The following is a 20,234-nucleotide window of genomic DNA, read 5'->3' as shown; positions in this document are numbered from 1 at the left end:
ATGTCCTTGTGCTGTGCTTTGAGCAAATCCGATGTTTCCATCTCTAAGACCTCCATCTGAAGAGCTGCCTCATCAATAGAAGTCAACAGTGTTTTGGCCTCTGTAGTCTACTGGCCATCAGCCGGAAAAGAGAATGGCTGTCTCAGGAAGAGGGGGATGTCACATGAGAGTTTAGGGGAGCTTTCAAATCATTCCTTGAAGTTTTCTGCCAGACTTGACATAAAATCCTTCATCGCTGGATGTTCCTGCATGTTGTGCAAAGTGCAACTTTCCTCCATGCCTCTCTCTCTCCAGAAGGTTCAGCTTTGACCGGAAAGCTTCAGCTGCCTCGTGCATTTCAGCAACAGTGTGGTTTTTGCCCTGTAGTTGCAGATTTAGGTGATTTACGAGACATGATGTCACACAAAAAATGTTACATCTGCCATCACCTTCTTGTCACTTAAAAAGCTCAGAAATTTGGTGCAAAAATGATACCAGCTCATCACGCAGGTCACACACCCTCTCCAACACACGGCCTTTGCTCAGCTCTCACGGGCTGGATTTGGTCCGTGGGTCGCTAATTGGGGATGGCTGGTGTAGAACATGAAAAGATGGGGGGAAGACTGAACTGTAATAATGATATGGTTAAGGAAAAATGGGACAGCTTTAATAGATATATGACTTGGGGGGGAAATCTGACTTCATAAAGAAACTGACAGTCTGTTGTAGTACATTTGTAATTGTTGCCATATGTTAACTCCCACCACATTATCGTGATCAAATATCTGCATTACTTGCATCAATGTCTGTCATGCTACCTGCCTGTTTATTGTGATACATTATGTTGTAACAGGTGTGAACAGACATATTTAAAGCTGTCGTCTTGTGACTGGAAAAGGTCGAACTTGAATAACTTGTGGTGATGCTGATGAGTACGATGCCTCTCATCTGCCTACATATACCCTACAGCTCACTAAACATTGGTTGAAGGGGCACCCATTAGCTCAGTTTGTAGAGCGATCATCCCATGTACAGAGGCTTTGTCGTCACTGCACAACCAGGGGTTCGAGTACCAACTGGGGTGCCCTTTGCTATGTGGCAGGGACTGGTAATCAATTTGTCTGCCTTTTTCTCTCTCTGATATTTATCTCTGATCCTAATATTTGTATTTTTAGAGACCCCAACAGAGCTCTGATCATAACCAGAGCTCTTAAAAAAAACATTTGCGGGTATGTCTTCACAAGCATCTTTGCTTCATCAATAAGAGACATGCTGAAAGTAGAAAAGGAATGAAGCTTGCAGTTGATATGATCTCTAAACCCATGCTCAAGCCTCTCCTCCGGTATTTCTCTTATAGTATTGCTGTATTTTTCTGAGTCTCTGGGAAGGGAGAAAGAAAGAGGGAGAAAAAGAAAGCTGTGTTCAAACAGACATTGGCAGGAAAACATCCCAGTATGTTATGAACCCAGTTTCCTGTTTTACTTTGGAAAGGTCTCCCTCTTGTGTTGTGTCTAGCTTTTAGTTTCCTCTCTCCAGTATTTTTCCGTTCATTTCCTCACCAGTTCCTTGTCCCTCTTCACTCCGCCTGTTCCTCATCCTGTCTTTAGTGTGTCTGTATATATTCCTTGTCCTCCCTCTTGTCTTTCAAGTCAAATCAAATCAATTTTATTTATGTAGCCCAAAATCACAATCACATTGCCTTAATGGGCTTTACAGTCTGTACAGTGAACAACATCCTCTATCCTTAGACCCTCGATCCAAGTGAGGAAAAACTTTACATGTTGATGGAAAAAAAAAACCCTTTTAACCGGGTAAAGAAAAAACAATGGAAGAAACCTCAGGAAGAGCCACAGAGGAAGGATCCCTCTTCCAGGACGGACAGACATGCAATAGATGTCGAATGTACAGAAAAGTGCAACAATTCACAGTTTATAAGTTACATTAACAAAAAGTCTGATACAAGTTATATGTAAAGTGTGTGGATCCGAGAGATGACTGAGCTGGACGAGGCATCACCAAGTGGTGCCCGAGCCACACGACCTCCTGTCCACCATGGTGACCTGGAAGAGGGCAGGCCACACAAGATAATTAGTAATAGACAGAGAGAGGCATCAAGATTTAAAGAAATATAGATATGAGGAGATAGTGAAGCAGACGAGAGCAATGATCCAGCAGAGCCCAGGGTGTGACGATCCAGATCCGTCAGTATTTCAAGGCAGCAGGAGCCTGGAAATGGTAGATGGTCCGATGGGGCCGTGGTCCATCAGAAGGGAGCCTGAATGAAAGAGAGGAGGAGGAGAAAGAGAAGGAGGAGAAAGCAGAAGACGAGGGGGAGGAGGAAGCTATTGAGAGTATAGAGAGTGACACAGCTTGCAGCTTGTGGGAACAGAAAACAAACAAGGTTAGAGAAAAGTGATATTTGATCAGAATAAACAGATTGTTTCTCGTCGGCAGCACAATGTAAATCTAGTACTATAGGAACTCATTGAAACTGACACTTAGCCACTGAAGAAGCTTACTTTGTCAATTCGTTTTGTGATGTCCTTCCTGATGTACTGAGTGTTTAGTGATTTCTCCATGTTGTTTAGTACTGTGATGTTTCCCTGTTACTCCATCTTGGTCCGCCTTTCCTGTATTGCCACCCGGCATTCTGCTCCAGTGTCCCTCCAGTGTCTCCTCATGTCTTGCCCTGGTATGTTTCTGGTTTCTCTTGTTCTTCATTAATTTGTTATATGTATTTGTTGAACTTTGTCCTATGACCCACTTCTGTTTTTTTCTGGTTTCCTTAGTCATTTGGTTTTGTTTGTACTTCAGCTTTTGTTAAAAAAGTTCGCTTTCTGTTCCCCTATTTTGTGCATGTTCATTTGGGTCCCCATGAAGTTTTCCCCTTAAATGTAACCGAATGAACAGGCCGTAATTATGGACCCAGCAAACAGTAGCAGTTTCGTAGCCATTTAGGACACAGGTTCCGGGCAACACGGGACTAGAAGCAAAACTTGGAGCAGAAGGTCATGGCAGTGACTAACATGTTGCTGTTAATGTGTTAATGACGCTGCCTGTTAGCCTCTCGCCTTCCCCAGTGCTGGGTATCCATGATCTAGCTAGCTTACTGTTAGCTCCCGGGTCTGCTAGTTCCCAGGTGTTAAGGCCAAGAAGGAGACGTCCCCGAACACATCCTGTCTCCCTGACATCTGGTGTCCTGATTTGCTGTTCCTCACTGCGGCCAAGCGCCCTGGAGCCATGCCTGCCCAGGGTTCCAGCTCCATTATTGGAGGCCCGATCGACACCTGCCAGTGCTCATCTGTCCACTCCTAAGCTGACATCTGCCAGTGTCACCCCATCAACAGTCCAGCCGACGCCTGTCGGTGTCTCTATGCTCCCTATGCCGGTGTCTCTACTGCCCCGCATCCCAACCTCCTAGGTCTCTCCCCCAATCTTACTTAATGTTGCTGTCCAATCATGTTTTTGTAATATCAGCTTCATGACTTAGGAAAAAGACCCAAAAATAGGCACGTGATTTATATAATCCTCTCAACACATTTCACATTACGAAATATGAATAGTTGTTAGTATGTTACCCAAACCAAACCATTTCCCAACTCTTACCAAGACAGGAAACTGAAAAGGGGGAAATAATAAATGAGCAATACAACAGTATGTGCCAACCTGTATCCAGCTGAAGTCCCAGCTTGAGTCATCACCTGTGGCTTGCTCCAGATACAGACATACTTTATCAGTGTTGAAATGATGTCATGGAGCTATGTTAATTATTATGTTTGAGTCACAACACCAACAGTCACAAAGCTATGACATCACAATAACTTGACTGGTCAGTTGTCTATACGTCAGCAGTAAAGCTGACACCTGCCAGTGGCTCCCAGTCAGCACCCTGACTAACACCGATTCCTGTCCCTGAGTCAGAGGGCCGGTCAAGTCCAATTCCTGCCAGTGGTTCTCCATCAGCTTCCAGGCCAACAGCTGCAAGTGGTTACCCATCGGCCTCAAGACTGACAGCTGCCAGTGGTCCTCCGTTGGCTCCCAGGTCTCAGCCTTCGGCCTTGTCGCCGGCCTACAGAGGGCTTCAGACTTTGCTCCCATTGCTAGCTTCCAGAGGATCCCAGCCCATGCTTTCACTGTCAGCCTCCAGAGGACTTCCACCACTGCCGTGGGCTTACAATGGGTCCTAGCCTACGCCCTCGCAGCCGACCTCCTGAGGGTTTCCACCGTCACCAGCAGCCTCCACAGGGTTTCCGCCGTCGCCTACAGCCCACAGAGGAGGGTTAAACGTATGTCAATATCATGACTGATGGTACTGTTGAGCTAGCAAACTAATCTGTTTACATTTTGTACTGTTTGCAGACAAATATTCACCATGGAACACATTGTCTAATAAGCCAAACAGGCTGTGGGTTCAACAATATTATTGGTGAGTTATATTCTCTATTAAGAAGAGAGTTTAAATATAAACATTTCATTTGGATTTGATCATTGAAAGCTGTGTTTTTGGCGGTGAACTGTGATTTCTTTATTTTCTGAATTTTCTCCAGCCAGATTCTCTGAACAGAGCTAGTGGTAGTCTTTTGCTCGTTGACAGACTCACACAATGAAATTCTTAATTTGCTTTCCACTGAAAGCCAATAATGTAATACAGAAATGTATATAACCAAAATATAAAATATACAAAGTAAAGCACTTTTAGAGCACTTTTACACGGCACATGATGAATAAGAAAAAGCAACAACAATTATAATGATGATAATAATGATGATGTCGCCTTCTGTTTGGGTTTGCCGCTGTACAAATCAACCACAGCTTACCAGTCAGTAGGTACAGCAGTACACATTATGTTTCTTCACAAACACATTCTTCCTTTACTACTGTGGTCATGAAAATGGTTTCATTAGCTCTGTGTCGCCCCTCTGAGGACTCACACACACTGACCTTGCAGTGAGACTCTCACACCAATTCCAGATTTGGTGAAAACGCAATGTGCACACTGAATATGTTCACTAAGAAAATGCTAAGGTGTTAGCTGGGCAAGAAATTGTCATTTGTTTTAGTATAATTGACTGGACTATATTCCTAGCATTTGTCCACTTTCTCAGCAACAAAGCCAGAAACAAAGCCAGTAAAGTGCAAGAGGCTTCTAACTGAGTGACATTAAAAAATAAGCAATATTTAGAAAATCAGTTGTACTACCACTGACTTTACAGCAACTGGAATGTTAGAGGGGTTGTGGTTGAGGGGGGTCATGGGTGTAAGTGAGATTCCCGAGATGACTCGAGAAACATCATGCCATTATCGTCATGCTTTAATGCAGAGCTTAGCATTCAACACATCAATTTCAGTCCGCCACGACCTGAGATTCATTTGGAATTCAGTTACAGTTTCATATAACGGCAGCAGCAAGATTAGAGAGGTGAGATGGGAGAAATAAGAGGGAGAAAGAGGGTGAAAAAGGCCTTCAAGGCGAGGCAGCGATGGCGGTAATGGCTGTAATTTTTGCCACACACCCAGGGCACATCATCACCAGCAGCAGCACATTAGGATAAGGAATCTATGTTTCTCTTGTGTTTTCATTCAGAACTGCCCTGAGTTCAGCTCAGAGGTCAGATGTGTATCTGAAAAGGGAGGGAGAACTCAGTAAAGGGCCAACACACACTGCTTTCAAATGCACTGTAATCATCTGTTCATTCCTGCTAGCTGAACTGTCCGTAAAAAGTAATGAAGACAGGTATGTGATTTAAATAACCTAGTAAACATAAACTGATTTTGTATGTGTTTCCTCCCCACTGCAACCTGCTACACTGTCCCTCTGAGCTGACTGTATCAAGCCATCCTATTCTCTGTTAGACTCACAACTTCAGGCTGCAGCTGGACAGTCATTTGTCCAAGAACACTTTTCATTGATTTAGGGAGTGGCTGTTTAGCTAGCCTGTCTTGTTATCTAGATTATATTTTCTGTTTGTCAACTGTATGCAATGGTATTTACTTTAAATCTTGCTAGCCAAAGGGTTCAGCGAGCAGAGCTGATTAGTTTATCTCCTGTTACTAAGTTGTATCTTAGTAACAGGTGAGCTATTAAAGTGAAACTCGCACCAAAATGCAACCAAGGCTTTATTTGTGAATGTATATGAGTCAAACCCTTGTGTAAATGCATAATTACGACAAAAGAGGCACTTTAGATTTACCATAGTTTCATTTCCGACAAACTAATTTTTGATAGAGTGCAGGGGCACTCTTACGCTAACATCAAATTTGCTATTTTTAAAATACTAAAAAGGCTCGACAAAACATGAATCTTTGCTTGTAGTATCACCAGGGTCTCTACACATGAACATGAACATTGAGAGCAGTGTTTGTGTACACAGAGTTTGCTTAAAAGAGAGTATTTGGACAACTCACGTGGGACGTCATGGCAGACAAAAAGTGTCGATCAACGAGTGCAACAGGAATGAGAGTAATGGTGGACCTCCTACCTGTTTGGTTGTATGTGGTGGGATTGAAAGAGATGTATTGTTGTGTTATTTATTATTATTTATTGGCATCTTTTTCTGTCACACTGCCATCGGCTGGAGAAGAACAGCGATTTGAATTTTTATGTATGCAACAAGGAAGTTTATGTCGCCCGGAATGGTGTCACCGGGACCCCATCCTGGAGACAGGCCTGGGGTTGAGGCTTGCAAGCGAGCAGCCCAAACAAGCGACATGGGCCTGTCCTCCAGTAGTCACTCCATCCACAGGAGGGTTCAGAAGGGGCCAGTGCTTTGTGATTTGGGTGGCGGTTGTGGGCAGGGGCCCCGACGACCCAATCACACTCGGGTGAAGAGAGGGACTAAGGAAGGAATACTTCGAGGATCTCCTCAATCCCTCTGACATGCCTTCCATAAAGGAAGCAGAGGCTGGGGACTCAGAGGTTTACTCATTCATCACTCAAGCTGAGGTCACTGAGGTAGTTTGGAAGCTCCTCAGTGGCAAGGCACCAGGGGTGGATGAGATTTGCCTTGAGTACCTCAAGTCTCTGGATGCTGTGGGGCTGTCTTGGCTGACACGTCTCTGCAGCATCCCTCTACTCAAAAAGGTGGACTGGAGGGTGTGTTCCAACTATCAGGGGATAACACTCCTCAGCCTCCATGGGTAAGTCTATTCCAGGGTACTGGAGAGGAGAATTCGGCCGATAGTCGAACCTCAGATTCAGGAGGAACAATGTGTTTTTCTGTCCTGGCCGCAGAACACTGGACCAGCTCTATACCCTCCGCAGGGTGCTCGAGGGTTCATGGGATTTTGCCCAACCAGTCCACATGTGTTTTGTGGACCTGGAGAAGGCATTCGACCATGTCCTTCATGGCATTCTGTGGGAGGTGCTCCGGGAGTACAGGGTTGGAGGCCTTCTGCTAAGGGCTGTATGGTCCCTGTACAAACATAGCAGGAGCTTGTTTTGCATTGCCGGCAGTGAGTCAGACCTGTTCCCATTGCATGTTGGACTCCAGCAGGGCTGCCCTTTGTCACCGGTTCTGTTCATTATTTTTATGGATAGAATTTGTAGGCACAGCCAGGAACCAGAGGGGATCTGGTTCAGGAGCCACTGGATTTCATCTCTGCTTTTCACCACTGATGTTGTCTTGTTGGCTCCTTCAAGCCAGGACCTCCAGCATGTCCTGGGGTGGCTTGCAGCCAAGTGTGAAGTGGCTGGGATGAGAATCAGCACCTCCAAGCCAAGGCCATGGTTCTCGACCAGAAAAAGGTGGTCTGCTTCCTCCGGGTTGTAGGAGAGCTCCTGCCTCAAGTGGAGGAGTTTAAGTATCTTGGGATCTTGTTCACGAGTTAGGGAAGGATGGAGCGTGAGATTGACAGGCAGATTGGTGCAGCAGCCACAGTAATGCGGTTGTTGTATCGTTCTGTGTTGAAGAGAGAGCTGAGCTGAAAGGCGAAGCTCTCAATTTACCCATCAATCCACATTCCTACCCTCACCTATGGCCATGAACTTTGGGTCATGATCAAAAGAATAAAATGCCGGATACAAGCGGCTGAAATGAGTTTTCTCCGCAGGGTGGCAGGGTGCTCCCTTAGAGATGGGTGAGAAGCTCTGTCACCCAGGAGGAGCTCGGAGTAGAGAAGATGGATTGATGGATGGCTGGATGCAAGTAATCAAACAAAGAACAAAAAGTGCTTGAGGCATCTAACATCTGCTAGCTTTGCCGGATTTCTACTGAAAAGAGAACACAGCTCACCACTCTCCTGCAGCAGCTTGGTCGTTGTGGGGAAGCCCTGCGAGTCAAGTGCAGTAGAGTTCCGCAGCTCAAGCATGAAAATGTATGATTATTACTCTATGGAAATGCAATGAAAGTTCATATGTGTCTTGCCTACCAGTTTATAACAGTTATTATCGAGAGTGGACAGCGAAAAGAATGGAATTAAGCACTTCTAACTGCACTTTGTAATCGACTCATCAGAGCTTCCCCACAACGACTAAGCTGCTGCAGGAGAGTGATCCGGCAAAGCTAGCAGATGTTTGATGCCTCGAACTATGTGCTGGGACCCTATTTGCACTGGTGTTACTTAAGTTTGATGCCGTTCTGAGCATTATTTGTGGCTATGAGGGGCTTTTTGATGCCTGTGTCTTGGTTGGAGGCATAGACTGCAGTGTATATTATTGTGCAGTCTTTTCTGAGGTTGCTAAAACTACATAAGCTAGCAGTCAGAAACCTTAATCTCTCGAGAGGGGTCTTACTTGTGTCACGGTGTGTTAGACCATGGATAAAACGTACACAGGAATATCCCTTTAATTATACCTTGTCTAAAACTCATATTTCCTGTGTCTGATTTTCTTCTATCTTTATTTCACTATCTTTTCTATCTTTCTTAGCCCACTTGGTCATATGTTACCCAGTTAAACATATGAAATCTTTCTTTTCATTGCAGTGCAGATAACATGTAAATATACCTTCAGCTGGGACCAGGTGACTCAAAATACCTTGCTATCAACAGCTATCGACTGCATCAAACAGTAGTCCACAGACCATGACATCACTCGGCCCATTCTGCTTTGCCCCACAAACCAAATGAATAAAATGGATGGACGGAAGAACTGTTCTGCACTAATGGATGTAAAGCCAATGACCCAATCTTTATAACATACAAACCCTTTTGACTGTATAAAAGCAGTGTTCAAACAGTTTTATGAGGAAGGAAAAGTATTCACCATGTTGTTGGACTTTAAATTTACTCTCAATTAGAATAAAGCTCCATGGCTCATCTTAAAGTGTAACAGCCGTTGCCCTAAGGAGTACTGAAGTTTCAAAGTTTATGATATGTGTCTTACTACAGATTTGTTTATTTCATGTGTGCAATATATAACCTGTGTGGAAGTTATGTCTGCATTGTGTTCAGTTACGGCAGGACGACACAGAGGACAACCCTGGGTCTCCGGTTGTCATTTACTCAACAGCTGTTAAATTCTCACTTCCATGAACATTTACAGGCTTTGTGCGACTCATAGGTAATACCTCCAGCCAGAAAAAAGCGTTGACTAGACCACACGTACGTACCTGCATCCTCATGCTGAACCAAGTTCAAAATGTACCTATGACAAACTCCAATCAGACTACTTTCTCTAGAAGAGTAAATTGATTCTGGCATTTCAAATCTTTGGTCTCCCTATTAGCACAGGTTCTCCAGTAAAGGGTTCTGCAGTATTTAACGTAAAAGTATTTACACTGCAGACCAAGCCTTGTGTAAACTATGATTTCAAAGTCAGTGGCAGCACGTAAGTGTGTAATTGAATTTCCTGGTTTAATCTGACTGTATCAGCTTTTGGTGAAAACACCAAGCCACCTTATTAGTTTCAGCTGACAGCATGCCTGCCTCTTATATTATCACATACGATTAGCAGAAGCACCATTCAGCCTCTGTGGAACTTGACAGGGGCAAAACAGTAATATTGATGTGCACACCATCTTCAGTTAAATGTGCTTACAGTTCAATAAATTAACAATATTTGATCTTGTACTATCCACTGGGAGAGAAAAATTAACATTACCATTAAGAGTGAGGTCTTTTTAACGAGAGAATCCTCCTGAAAAGGTCATTTGATAATCAAGCAACATGTTTAAGGCTTTAGCCGGGAGGCTTGGAGTTCTCAGTATAAGACGGCTGGCTGTCAAACAGTGTAATGACTGCTGCTCTGACAGCTGTGTAAGGATGATTAATATCTTTGTGAATTACTCCATTTGATAGAAATTATTGCTGTCAAGTCATTAATTATACTACACATTCCAATAATAAATATCTAGTTTATACACATGTAGAAAGGCTCAACATGCACTGAATTACAGATCAGCCAGCTTGATCATCCTGAACAGGAAGTTAATAGTCACTGGAAATTTCCACTAAACTCCCAAAGGCTGTAACTGCAGCTGAGTGTGAACCCTTTGTAGGTTAATGTAGGGTTCATTGAGAGTCGAGGCCAAGTTTCATGCCACATCACAGCCTTCATCCATTAGTAAAGAGCAGTAGACTGGTGCCGTCAACAGCAGTGAATAATTCATTCACCTTTGCAGTGCTCATAACTTTTAAAAAGGCCAGCATCAGCAGTCCCACTTCAAATGCAGAAACAAGCTTCTGACTTCAATTAGAACCAATCGAAACAATGCAGTGGTGAAAATCAGTAGATAAGGCATGTTTCCTCTGATGCTGTTTTCTGTGAGGCATTCAAAGCTGAGCAATAAAAAGCAACGTGTGGATATCATGCAGAAGAATTGGTGAAGGCATATTTACAGGAGTTAGATTAAATTCTCCTATATGCCTTTGTTTTATTGCAGGTATTTGCAATTTTATCAATCTTACTTGTCAATCCCATCCCATTATTCCTCATGTTTTTTCAGAAGCAGGAAATTAACATTGAAGCAATAAATCCATATTGAGTTCAGTGGTAAAGGGGAACGTTGTCCTCTCTGAGGGATTGGGAAGCCCAACTCAAAAAGTTATTTATTCTACATTTTATGTGATTTTCATGGTATTGCCAACAAATCCCACATACCCAAATCAATCAAATCATCTCTCAATACCTTAATTCCCTATTATGCCTGTGGTACTTGGCTCCAGACCTACTGGTTCCTACTGCAGAGGTAAATCTTATAAATCAGCACCAAGATATATAGTTTCATGATCATAAAAGTCTATGAACGGAGACTAGAGGATCAAGTGTATTTGTTAGGGACTGACTCACTTGGGAATTAGCACACATTTCATGTTTTATTTAACCAAGTCATGTGACCAATGGGGGGAGCACAGCTAGCACTACAGCACCACCATGATGTTTTCCTCAACCTGGCCAAATAGTTTTGGTGCCTTTATTTTCAAAGTGTAAGGAGATTGGGTTGTTTTTTTACATAGGAAGGAGGAGCCGAAGGCGACATTGACATATTGCCCAGCAAGTTTGTTACACAGTTGGATGCAATATCCGGCTCAAACAACAGAAAAGGGTTGCATACATATGTCTTTTAAGTACATGCTACTTTTATTTATCACTTTACGACACCAATGATGAAAAAGAACCCTGAGTCTGAGTCCTTTTATGCTACTTCACAGAAACAACAAGAACAATTAAAGCTGCAGGCAATGATGAACAGGCCCTCAATCCACACGCATTGGGCTTTGTCTGTATCGGAGGTTGTGCACCCAGGTGTCTGCTCACCGGGGGTGGCTGTGGGTAGAGCAGGTTGACTAGTGATCGGAAGGTCGCTGGTTCAAATCCCGGCTCCTGCAGCCAGCTCCAGCAGCAACACCCCGCAACACCCCGAGACCAGGAAAGGGAGAAGTGGTTACGGACAATGACATGACATGACATGACACATGACATGACTGCTCACCTGTTAATTGCATGTCAAGTTGTAGTGTATGTTGTGTAGGAAACAAGCAGTCATGTAAATGTCATGTAAATTGAATGATGTTTGTGTCTAGTCAGTGTATATGCGTGTCATGATACATAGACAAATTCAGGGTGACATGTCCCATGGTGTAGATGGGAAATTGTATGTTGAAGTTATAAGGATTTCCTGCTTCATGGCGAAGAACTGAAATGGGGCACACCAACATGGTAGGACAGTATGCGCCAGGTATGACGTAGGCGAAAGTTTTTGGTAACTTTTCATCTTCAAGGTCTGAGGATGATACTGACTAAATGTGAAGTCTGTGGTGATAAATCTGTAGGGCGAGTTCGTTAAAGTACGAGGCATAGAAATTAGTCAAAATGGGCGGCGAAAATCAAAATGACCGACATCCTGTTTGCCTGAGGGTATGGGTCCAAATGTGTTTTTTGTGCATCTCGTTATCATACATATGTTATGATTTTGGTCCAGTTTGTTATTTGGTTTGTCTGTAAAAAATCATATCCATCAAATTTTAATGTTGAGCTAAATCAAAAAGGTGGACACAATTAGTTACTTTCATTAACAGAGATGGGGCATTTGGCCTAAGCGGAATATACCATAGATCTTAAAATACAGTAAATGGGAGTAGAGGTCATTAGTGACAAAACATAGCCAAGTGTAGAACTATGATGACTATTTCACAACACACTTCCACAGGTACCAGTAATCCTCGGGGGTAGACTCTGCATGTAGTTGCCATGTTCATGGTATTTCAGTCTAAGCATTTAATAAATTCATTTAAATGATAAAACGTGTTTTCTGGTTTTCACAGATGTATGTTAAGTATGTAAACATTTCCAACAGCTAAGATGATGAGGCTTCAACTAGGCACAACCATACTTTGTATTTACATAATTCTAATTGATTTGGAAATATATTCACATAAAGAATATACCTTGGCAGAGGTCTGAGCCATCCAACTGCCCTTCTAGTTTTAGGATCCACTCATTGTTGGTTTTGGTCAATACATGGAATTTGTTGAAAGGAGTTTGTACAGTTTTGGGTTTTTTTGTTTTTTTGTTTTTTTTTTTTAACCTCTGCCCCTTGCTGTTCTTGCTGATATCTGTGTGAACTTTTTCCTGAATGGCTTAGCCATGTGAGAAAAAAGAAGTGAGAGCATTTGAAGACTCCCTCCGTGTGCCACCCAGTCGTCCTCTGACAACAAGAGGTCATGTCATTATTTCCTCCCTATAGGATGGGAAGCATCCAGACGAGCGCCGTAATCAGAACATGGACTCCCTGGCTCAATCATCCCTGTCAGGGGCAATAATTACTCTACCGTCATCTTAATTAAAACTTGGCCTAGTAATTAAGAGTCATTGTTTACCTTGCAGGGGCAGCATTGATATGCATGTCATCACTCACTATTCCTGGCTGTCATTGCCCTTCCTCTGCCTCAGGCTACGAGCCAGCCACTCTGCTCTTCTTTTATTGATGTCTTTTTTCCTGTCAGAAAGGCACTGTGGGCTTGAGGGGAACCTCCACCATCACCCAATTATCCCATGTTTGCAGATTGTCCCAGAATGGATGGCAGCCGAATGCTTTGATGTCTGGAACACCTTCCCAGGAGGTAAGATAGTGGCGAAAGAGGAGTATAGAATGAAAGGCAAATGGGGGTCAGGGATACAGATGGAAGGAGGGACAGAGGGAGGGGCGCTGTAGAAAGGTTGAGTACATGTGGAGGAAATGAGTGGATGATAGACGTTTGAACTGTTCTCATCATCTTTTCTGGTGCAGGTCATTTAGAAAGACCTGGGCAGAGGTCTTGTTGAGAGAACCCAACGCTTACTAGCAACAACCTTAGTGGATGTATGTTTTGTGAAGATTGGAGGGAAAGTGTTTCTGTTTGGCTTCTCTATGGTTTGTTTAAGAACAATTTGCATATACATAATTCATTCTTGCTTTAAGATGGATAGTCATTCACAGGTGACTACAGAGGACAACAATTTTGCCCAGTCGCGCTGTTACTTTTCAGTAAGGTTATAACATTTGGAGTGTGAGAGGACAGTTTAACACACTGGAAACATCAGTGCCAGTGGCGTTCAGGCGCCACAAGTTCTCCAGGGGACACGGCGTTGATGACAATGTCATACTGTTGTAGAATCTTTTAGTTCTGTCATGTTTTAGGTGTGTTTCAGTTATTTCCTCTTTTATTTTGATGTCCTGTCCTGATGTGTCTTGTTTTGCTTTTCATTTCCTCCCTTTGTCCTTTTCCTTCTTTTTTTTTCTGTCACCTTGGTCCCATTGATTAATCAGCTCCTGTGTATTTAAGTTCTGGTCTTCGCCTCTCTCTTTGTCAGTTTGCTTGTCATTTGTGTTCCTGTCTGTTTTAAACTTCTACTTTTGGAGTCTGTTGTTCTTGGTTTTTGCCCTGCCTGCTCCTGTTTTGTTGCCTTTTGCTGTCAGTTTTTTTTTTTTTTTTTTTTTGCTTGTTTTCAATTTAATGGCCTCTACAGCTTTATTCAATAAAGCTTTTGTTCATTTACCAGCCTGCCTTTATTTATCTTGCATTCGGCTCCCTGTTTTATGTAACCCAAAAGTTCCACTGTGCAAAGTGTTTTAATTCACTAGTTTAAGACCAACATTCTCCTATAGGAATTATGTTTATATTCAACTCATTTTCAACAGTGAATGCATTTTGAAGGAACTGTTGTGTCAGCTGCATTACAGTTTGTAGTAACGTAAGTAAGGAAATTATCTTAATATATCTGACGTATAGCAAAAATGTTAATACTGAACATAGCAGTAAAATCACAAAAGTATTTCATTTATTTTAGATAATGTGCACTCTTACTAATAACAGGTTTGTTGAAGTTTTTGTGGTTGTTTTTAAGGGACACAGAAAATGTTTAAGGTTTGAGAAGGATCTTAAGATGCACTGCTGACTGTTGATACGTAAAATTGAAATGTCACTGTCATGAAATGAAACAGTCATCCACATTGGATTCCTAGTTGGAAACTTGGGCAAGATCTGTGTAGCCCGAGTGTGAAGTTTACAGACTTTCCATTCAAATGTTTGCAGAGAGCATGTATGTTTTTCTTGGAGCACTGGAATTGGAATTGGAAGTCGGAAATACAGAGTTGGAAATTATAACTTACTTGCAACTGAACACACCAATCATCCTGACCAACAAGCCTTCCGCAGAGTCGTCTGATGAATCATCAATGCTTCTACACCTGACTGCCTCTGCTAAGAGGAGAGATGAAAGTTGGCAACATATATTCAGTGTCCGGAACATCAAGGTGTAACCCACTGCTGCCATCTGTTGACCGTGTCTTCCCAAAAATGATCACCATGGTGGGGGGGCAAACTGAGCCACTTCTCCCAATGAAGAGGAACTGCCTCCATGAAGGTTATTAAGGTACAAGTCACCAGGCCCACCCAGCTAGTTGTCATGTTCCCTCTTCTCCCAGACAGGGCTTTAGATTCAAATCCAGATTTTTTCAGTCTGATGGGCCACACAAAGAAAACCTGCCCTTGCTGAGGCCCTTGCTGCCATCCTAAGTCCTGGCTCAGTTAAGCAAGCGAGAAGATGCTATGACCACTAGCACAGGTTTTGGATATGCTGGAATGTTTTAACAAAATGTGATTGTCCAGCTATGACATGTACATTTCCAGAGTACATACATGTCTTTGATTGGAGGGCGGATCAACAGAGTACTGTAGAGGGCTCTGCCTGCTTATAGAGAAACAGTAACCATATCATGTTGCTCTGCTGTGCTAATCTAGTTGTTCTACTCAATGAATACAATTATGTGTTTTGTGGGTGGGTGTACAGTTGGATGCATGTGTTTATCCTCAGATATAGATGACATGTCCAGTCATGTAAATAATCAAGAGTTACGCTGATCCCAGCAATATGAACTAAGATGAACTGCATGTGTACTTTGCATTGTACAAGTATGATGCCCACCCTTAAATGTATGTTGATATTCACAATTCCAGCTATTAAAAAGAAACTGGATCAAAACTGCTACTTCTATGAGTTTGCTTAGTACAGAGGGTGAACTGATGGGTCTGCTTTTAGACCATGTACATGTGTATGTCTTGCACTGTCACAATGAACAAACAACTTGCAACACATTTTCTGTTTTAATCACCTGCGCTCAAATAGACACCGGAAACCAACAAAACTTGATAAGAAGTATCTGAGAACATAAAAACCTGATGGCAGTGTCTGCCATTAACCCAGCTTTTAGGATTGCTGTTCTAATTAACACAGTTTAGGCTGGAGGGAACAGCCAGTCCTGGTATTTCCTGGTCACAGGCCCATCTACTACATGTTCTGGGTTTGTAAGTTAGGTGATATCCGGTCATCACCTTGGCAACGGTCTTTGCTTGCAGCACTCTGGGCACTGTGGCTGGAGCGAACTTTAAGCTTCCAGACTTGATGACAGAAGAAGGTGTCCAGTAATGGGAACAAACTACGAGAAATCTGGCACCAGCTCTTGGAGCAGAGAATAAATCTGGCGGTCTGCTCGGGGCCTGGGATGGAGTGGGTGTTTGTGTGAGTTTTCCTCTGCTCTGCTCAGTAACGAGGACATGGCAGCCTCCAAGGGACCAATTTTCTTCAGTTCTGTGGGCCATGTCGTCTCTTTGTGTTTAGTTGAAGAGGATGAGGAGGAAGAGGAAGAGGAGGTGATATTAGAGTAATTGGTGTACATGTTAACACCCGGACACCTGCCACTATTTTATGTCTGCCACACTACCTCAAAGATCACTGTTGTTGTGTTACTCCTGTGAGAAATTTGTTCACCTGAAGCTGAACAGAAAAGAAGGCTATCTCCAGAGGATGATGAGTTTAAGGATAATAAGAGAAAATCATGTAGTGACTGTACTCAGCTCCCACAATGTGCATTGCACCATACTTCACATTGCAACACAACCTCCCCCCAAAAACTTTCTGTTTTTCTGCCCTTTGACTCTTCCAGAGTTGCACATCACTCCCGACCCTCACCTTGTGGGTGTGCTGCAACAGACAGGGTCTCATTATGGAAGTCCACCAAGCGAGTGGATGTAACCTCAAGCCAGACATCTCATTCACCCTTCATTACTGCAGGTGCTCCTGTATGCGGTGGGGAGGAGGGGCGATGTTAGGTGCCAGTGGGGCCTCACAAACAGGATGTGACCAGCAAGTGTGAGAGCTCCATCCTTGTTTCCACATACTGAGGTACAGTGTAGTTACAGCACCCCGCTGACCCTGTGTCAGTTGCCCACTGCACAAAGCACTTTTCCCAGTAATATAGTGGAATACAGTACTCAGTAATTCTACTGGAATAACTCTGGTCTGCTGACGGAACACAAGAGTTTATTTATGGCTAAAATCAAAAACAGATCTCTGTTGATTATCAAAATTTACTTTACATAGACGCCATTCTTTTCAATATCAACAACGCTATAGTCATTTACTCCACTCCAAGCATCAAACCACAAGTGTTTTGTGTATGTTGTCAAGGTCACCCTGGAGCATGAACTTACGATGGAAATCAGTTAAGGATGAGGCAATGTCAGACTGAATATGCAAACAGTATAACAGGTTGACAGTTCTCTGCGATATCAGGCAAGAGGCCAAAGAAACAAGACAAAACATCTTGACACTAGGTGTCATGATAACATCCAAAATGGAATAAAGAAAAACTTCCATTTGTTCCTGAAACAGTGTATGTTGTGATGACTGAAATTGACAACATGTTTTTCCAACACTTAACTCTTTTTTTTTTATAAAACCAACCTACAGAGACAAAAAATAGAAGAAAGCAAGCCAGGGACAGCGTTCCATTCCTCCTCTTGATGGTGGGCTTGTGGGCAGCACACACCTGCACCTGCTGTTCCTGTGAGCCCACACACTGGTACAAACTTGACGCACATCAGTGAGTTGAGTTGCCTCTTCTTCTATCTGTGCAAGCTGTCTATTTTGTGGTACAGAATTTAGTTGTTTATCAAATGATGCGACATACATAATACCTACTATTGGAGTGTTATTATTTATACATAAAGTACATAAGTACATAAAGCACAGGACCTGAAACTGGATATTTTAGGGTTAGGGTAAGTGGTGATCACTGGTTTTGCATGACAGTAATGTTGCCATAAAATATATGTTGTACCCAATTCAGAATGAGCAGTACTTGGCTGCAAGTCCAAAATTAAACTGTTGAAGCACTAGATGGTAAATATTCCCATGAGTCATGACAAAATACCAGCAAAATAATTGTTTCTGATTACAGATAATGGTGAGAATTCCTCCAACACTGCCAGGTAGCACAAAATGTAGAGCCTGTATATAAGCTTTTTCGCTGACCCCCTTCCCACATCCACAGTTATTAATTTCACAGCTACCTTCTTGAAAGTATTGGATACTGCTTGAGGCAACCCGATTGCTTAAACATGACATTATAACAGTTCTAATTAAAGAGGGATTTACTTTAGTTGCGTAACCTGATCTAAAACTTTTTACTTAGTCTTCATGCCTTAGATATTACAATACTGACTTACAAACTAGTAGCAGTGAGGTAAAAAACGTAATCATTAATTCAGTCGTCATCATTAATTTAATCATCCATCCTCCAAGGGTAATCACAGCTTAAATTAAGAATTTGTACTCACCACTCAGTCATGTGTGGCTTAGATATAATAATTTGTGTACCATATGATTGCATTTTCCCCCTAATATGTTTTGCTCATACAGAATTGACAATGAAATGATTGATGGGGGATAAGGATTCTTGTGAATACAGTATAAAAGGAATATATAATAGAGTTTTTCAATCCTGTTCCTGGCCCCCTGCCATGCATGTTTTAGATTTTCCCTGCTCCCACACACCTGATTCAAATGATCAGCTCGTCACCAAGCTCTGCTGAAGCCTGATAAGACCCATTCGTTTGAATCAGATGTGTGGGAGCAGGGGGGCCACCAAAGGGGGAATAAGGTTGAAAAATACGGCTATATAAAGAATAGCAAGTCATTTTTACAATGCTAATAATGATGCGCGATTAGCTGAGGACAGGTAATAAAGAAAAAAAAAGTGACAGGGGGAGAATACTGTCACTGAAGGTGCTCAGTAAGCCGCAAACATGATCATCCATTTATTACCACAACAAGCAACAAGATTAATGAGTGATTAGGGGTCCATTTTATTTCCTACACAGCTGAGTGAGCATGAAAACTTAGTTTACACAGAATGTGGTCAACAGCCAATCAGATCATAGTGTGTATTTTTCCTGTCAATAGTTTCCAGTTCTCTATGTTTTTTGTTTTGTTTTTTTTTAAAGAAGACAAGGTTATACACAATTGGTGCAGCAGAGATTACACAACAACTTCCTCCAGTCCTGAAATGACTCCACAGCTGCATTTTCAATCTCCGACAGCATTTTGCATCTGATAAATGTCGAGCTTAGTCACTGTTTTCTGAGATGGTAAGAAGAAGATCTTTAGGACAGCGGGCCTGGGGGGGATTGTAGATATTATGGAATATCACAACATTTACCTCCATAAGGAAATATTTATCACAATATTAGATATCAAACAGTTGTTTCATCCATCACCTGCAGAGGAACTGCTCTGATTGTATTTTAATTTATCATAGTCTTATTTCTCACCTGGTTGTAGTTAGAAGGAAGGTAACCACCGACTAGCTGCATTTAAAATATTATACTGTTATACTATTATACAGCATGGTATGGTACAAAAAGTGGTTCAGTATCTTGTCCAAGGATACTTTGACTTTTGGGATTAAAAAGTGCATCTCCATACATATTAACGTGTGATGCGGCTGTAGCTCAGTAGGTAGAGCAGGTCGTCTAGTAATTGGAAGGTTGCTGGTTCAAATCCCGGCTCCTGGCAGCTGCATGTTGAAGTGACCTTGAGCCAGATACTGAAGCCCAAATTTCTCCTGATGGGCAGTTGGCGCCTTGCATGGCAGTCTTGACAATCAGTGTGTCAATGAGTGAATGTGGTATGTATTGTAAAGCACTTTGAGCGGTCAGTAGGCTGGAAAAGCACTATAAAAATGCAAGACCATTTATCACGCACTGTGTTCTGACACCATTCTATCAGAACCAGCATGAGCTTTTTTCAGCGATATGTGCTACAGTAACTCTATAATGGGATCAAACAACATGGGGCAACCTGCGCTATCTTCTGTAGACCACTTTAAGTCAGTACTGAACACTGCAGACCAGGAACACCAACGAGACTTGCAGTTTTGGAGATGTTCTGACCCAGTGGTCTAGCCCATCACAATTTGGTCCTCATCAAAGGTGCTCTGTTCCTTGCACTTGCCAATTTTCACTGCTTCCAACACATCATCATCAAGGACAAAATG

At 42.6% G+C, this 20,234-nt stretch overlaps 1 protein-coding gene across 1 annotated transcript; it reads left to right on the top strand.

The window, feature by feature from the left end:
- Window positions 1-1,970: 1,970 nt before the first annotated feature.
- LOC119005676 lies at window positions 1,971-15,849 on the top strand. The gene is made up of 6 exons (XM_037073530.1): window positions 1,971-2,034; window positions 3,296-3,400; window positions 3,897-4,265; window positions 4,339-4,405; window positions 13,367-13,479; window positions 14,932-15,849. Exons 1-6 carry the CDS (start codon window positions 1,971-1,973, stop codon window positions 15,156-15,158), a joined length of 945 nt encoding a protein of 314 aa, XP_036929425.1. The 3' UTR covers window positions 15,159-15,849.
- The last annotated feature ends 4,385 nt before the right edge of the window (window positions 15,850-20,234 follow it).

The sequence above is a fragment of the Acanthopagrus latus genome, chromosome 17 (assembly GCF_904848185.1).
Source record: "Acanthopagrus latus isolate v.2019 chromosome 17, fAcaLat1.1, whole genome shotgun sequence".
Taxonomy (NCBI): domain Eukaryota; kingdom Metazoa; phylum Chordata; class Actinopteri; order Spariformes; family Sparidae; genus Acanthopagrus; species Acanthopagrus latus.
The sequence above is the reverse complement of the archived record's forward strand: the minus strand, read 5'-3'. Positions and strand labels throughout refer to the sequence as shown.

What these genes read in the sequence shown, in the direction of transcription:
- LOC119005676 (XM_037073530.1), top strand. Translation starts at nt 1,971, where the DNA reads ATGACTGAGCTGGACGAGGCATCACCAAGTGGTGCCCGAGCCACACGA. An exon ending in ACGACCTCCTGTCCACCATG is followed by an intron (nt 2,035 to 3,295) that starts GTGACCTGGAAG and finishes TCCACTCCTAAG; the next exon opens with CTGACATCTGCCAGTGTCAC. An exon ending in CCCGCATCCCAACCTCCTAG is followed by an intron (nt 3,401 to 3,896) that starts GTCTCTCCCCCA and finishes CCTGTCCCTGAG; the next exon opens with TCAGAGGGCCGGTCAAGTCC.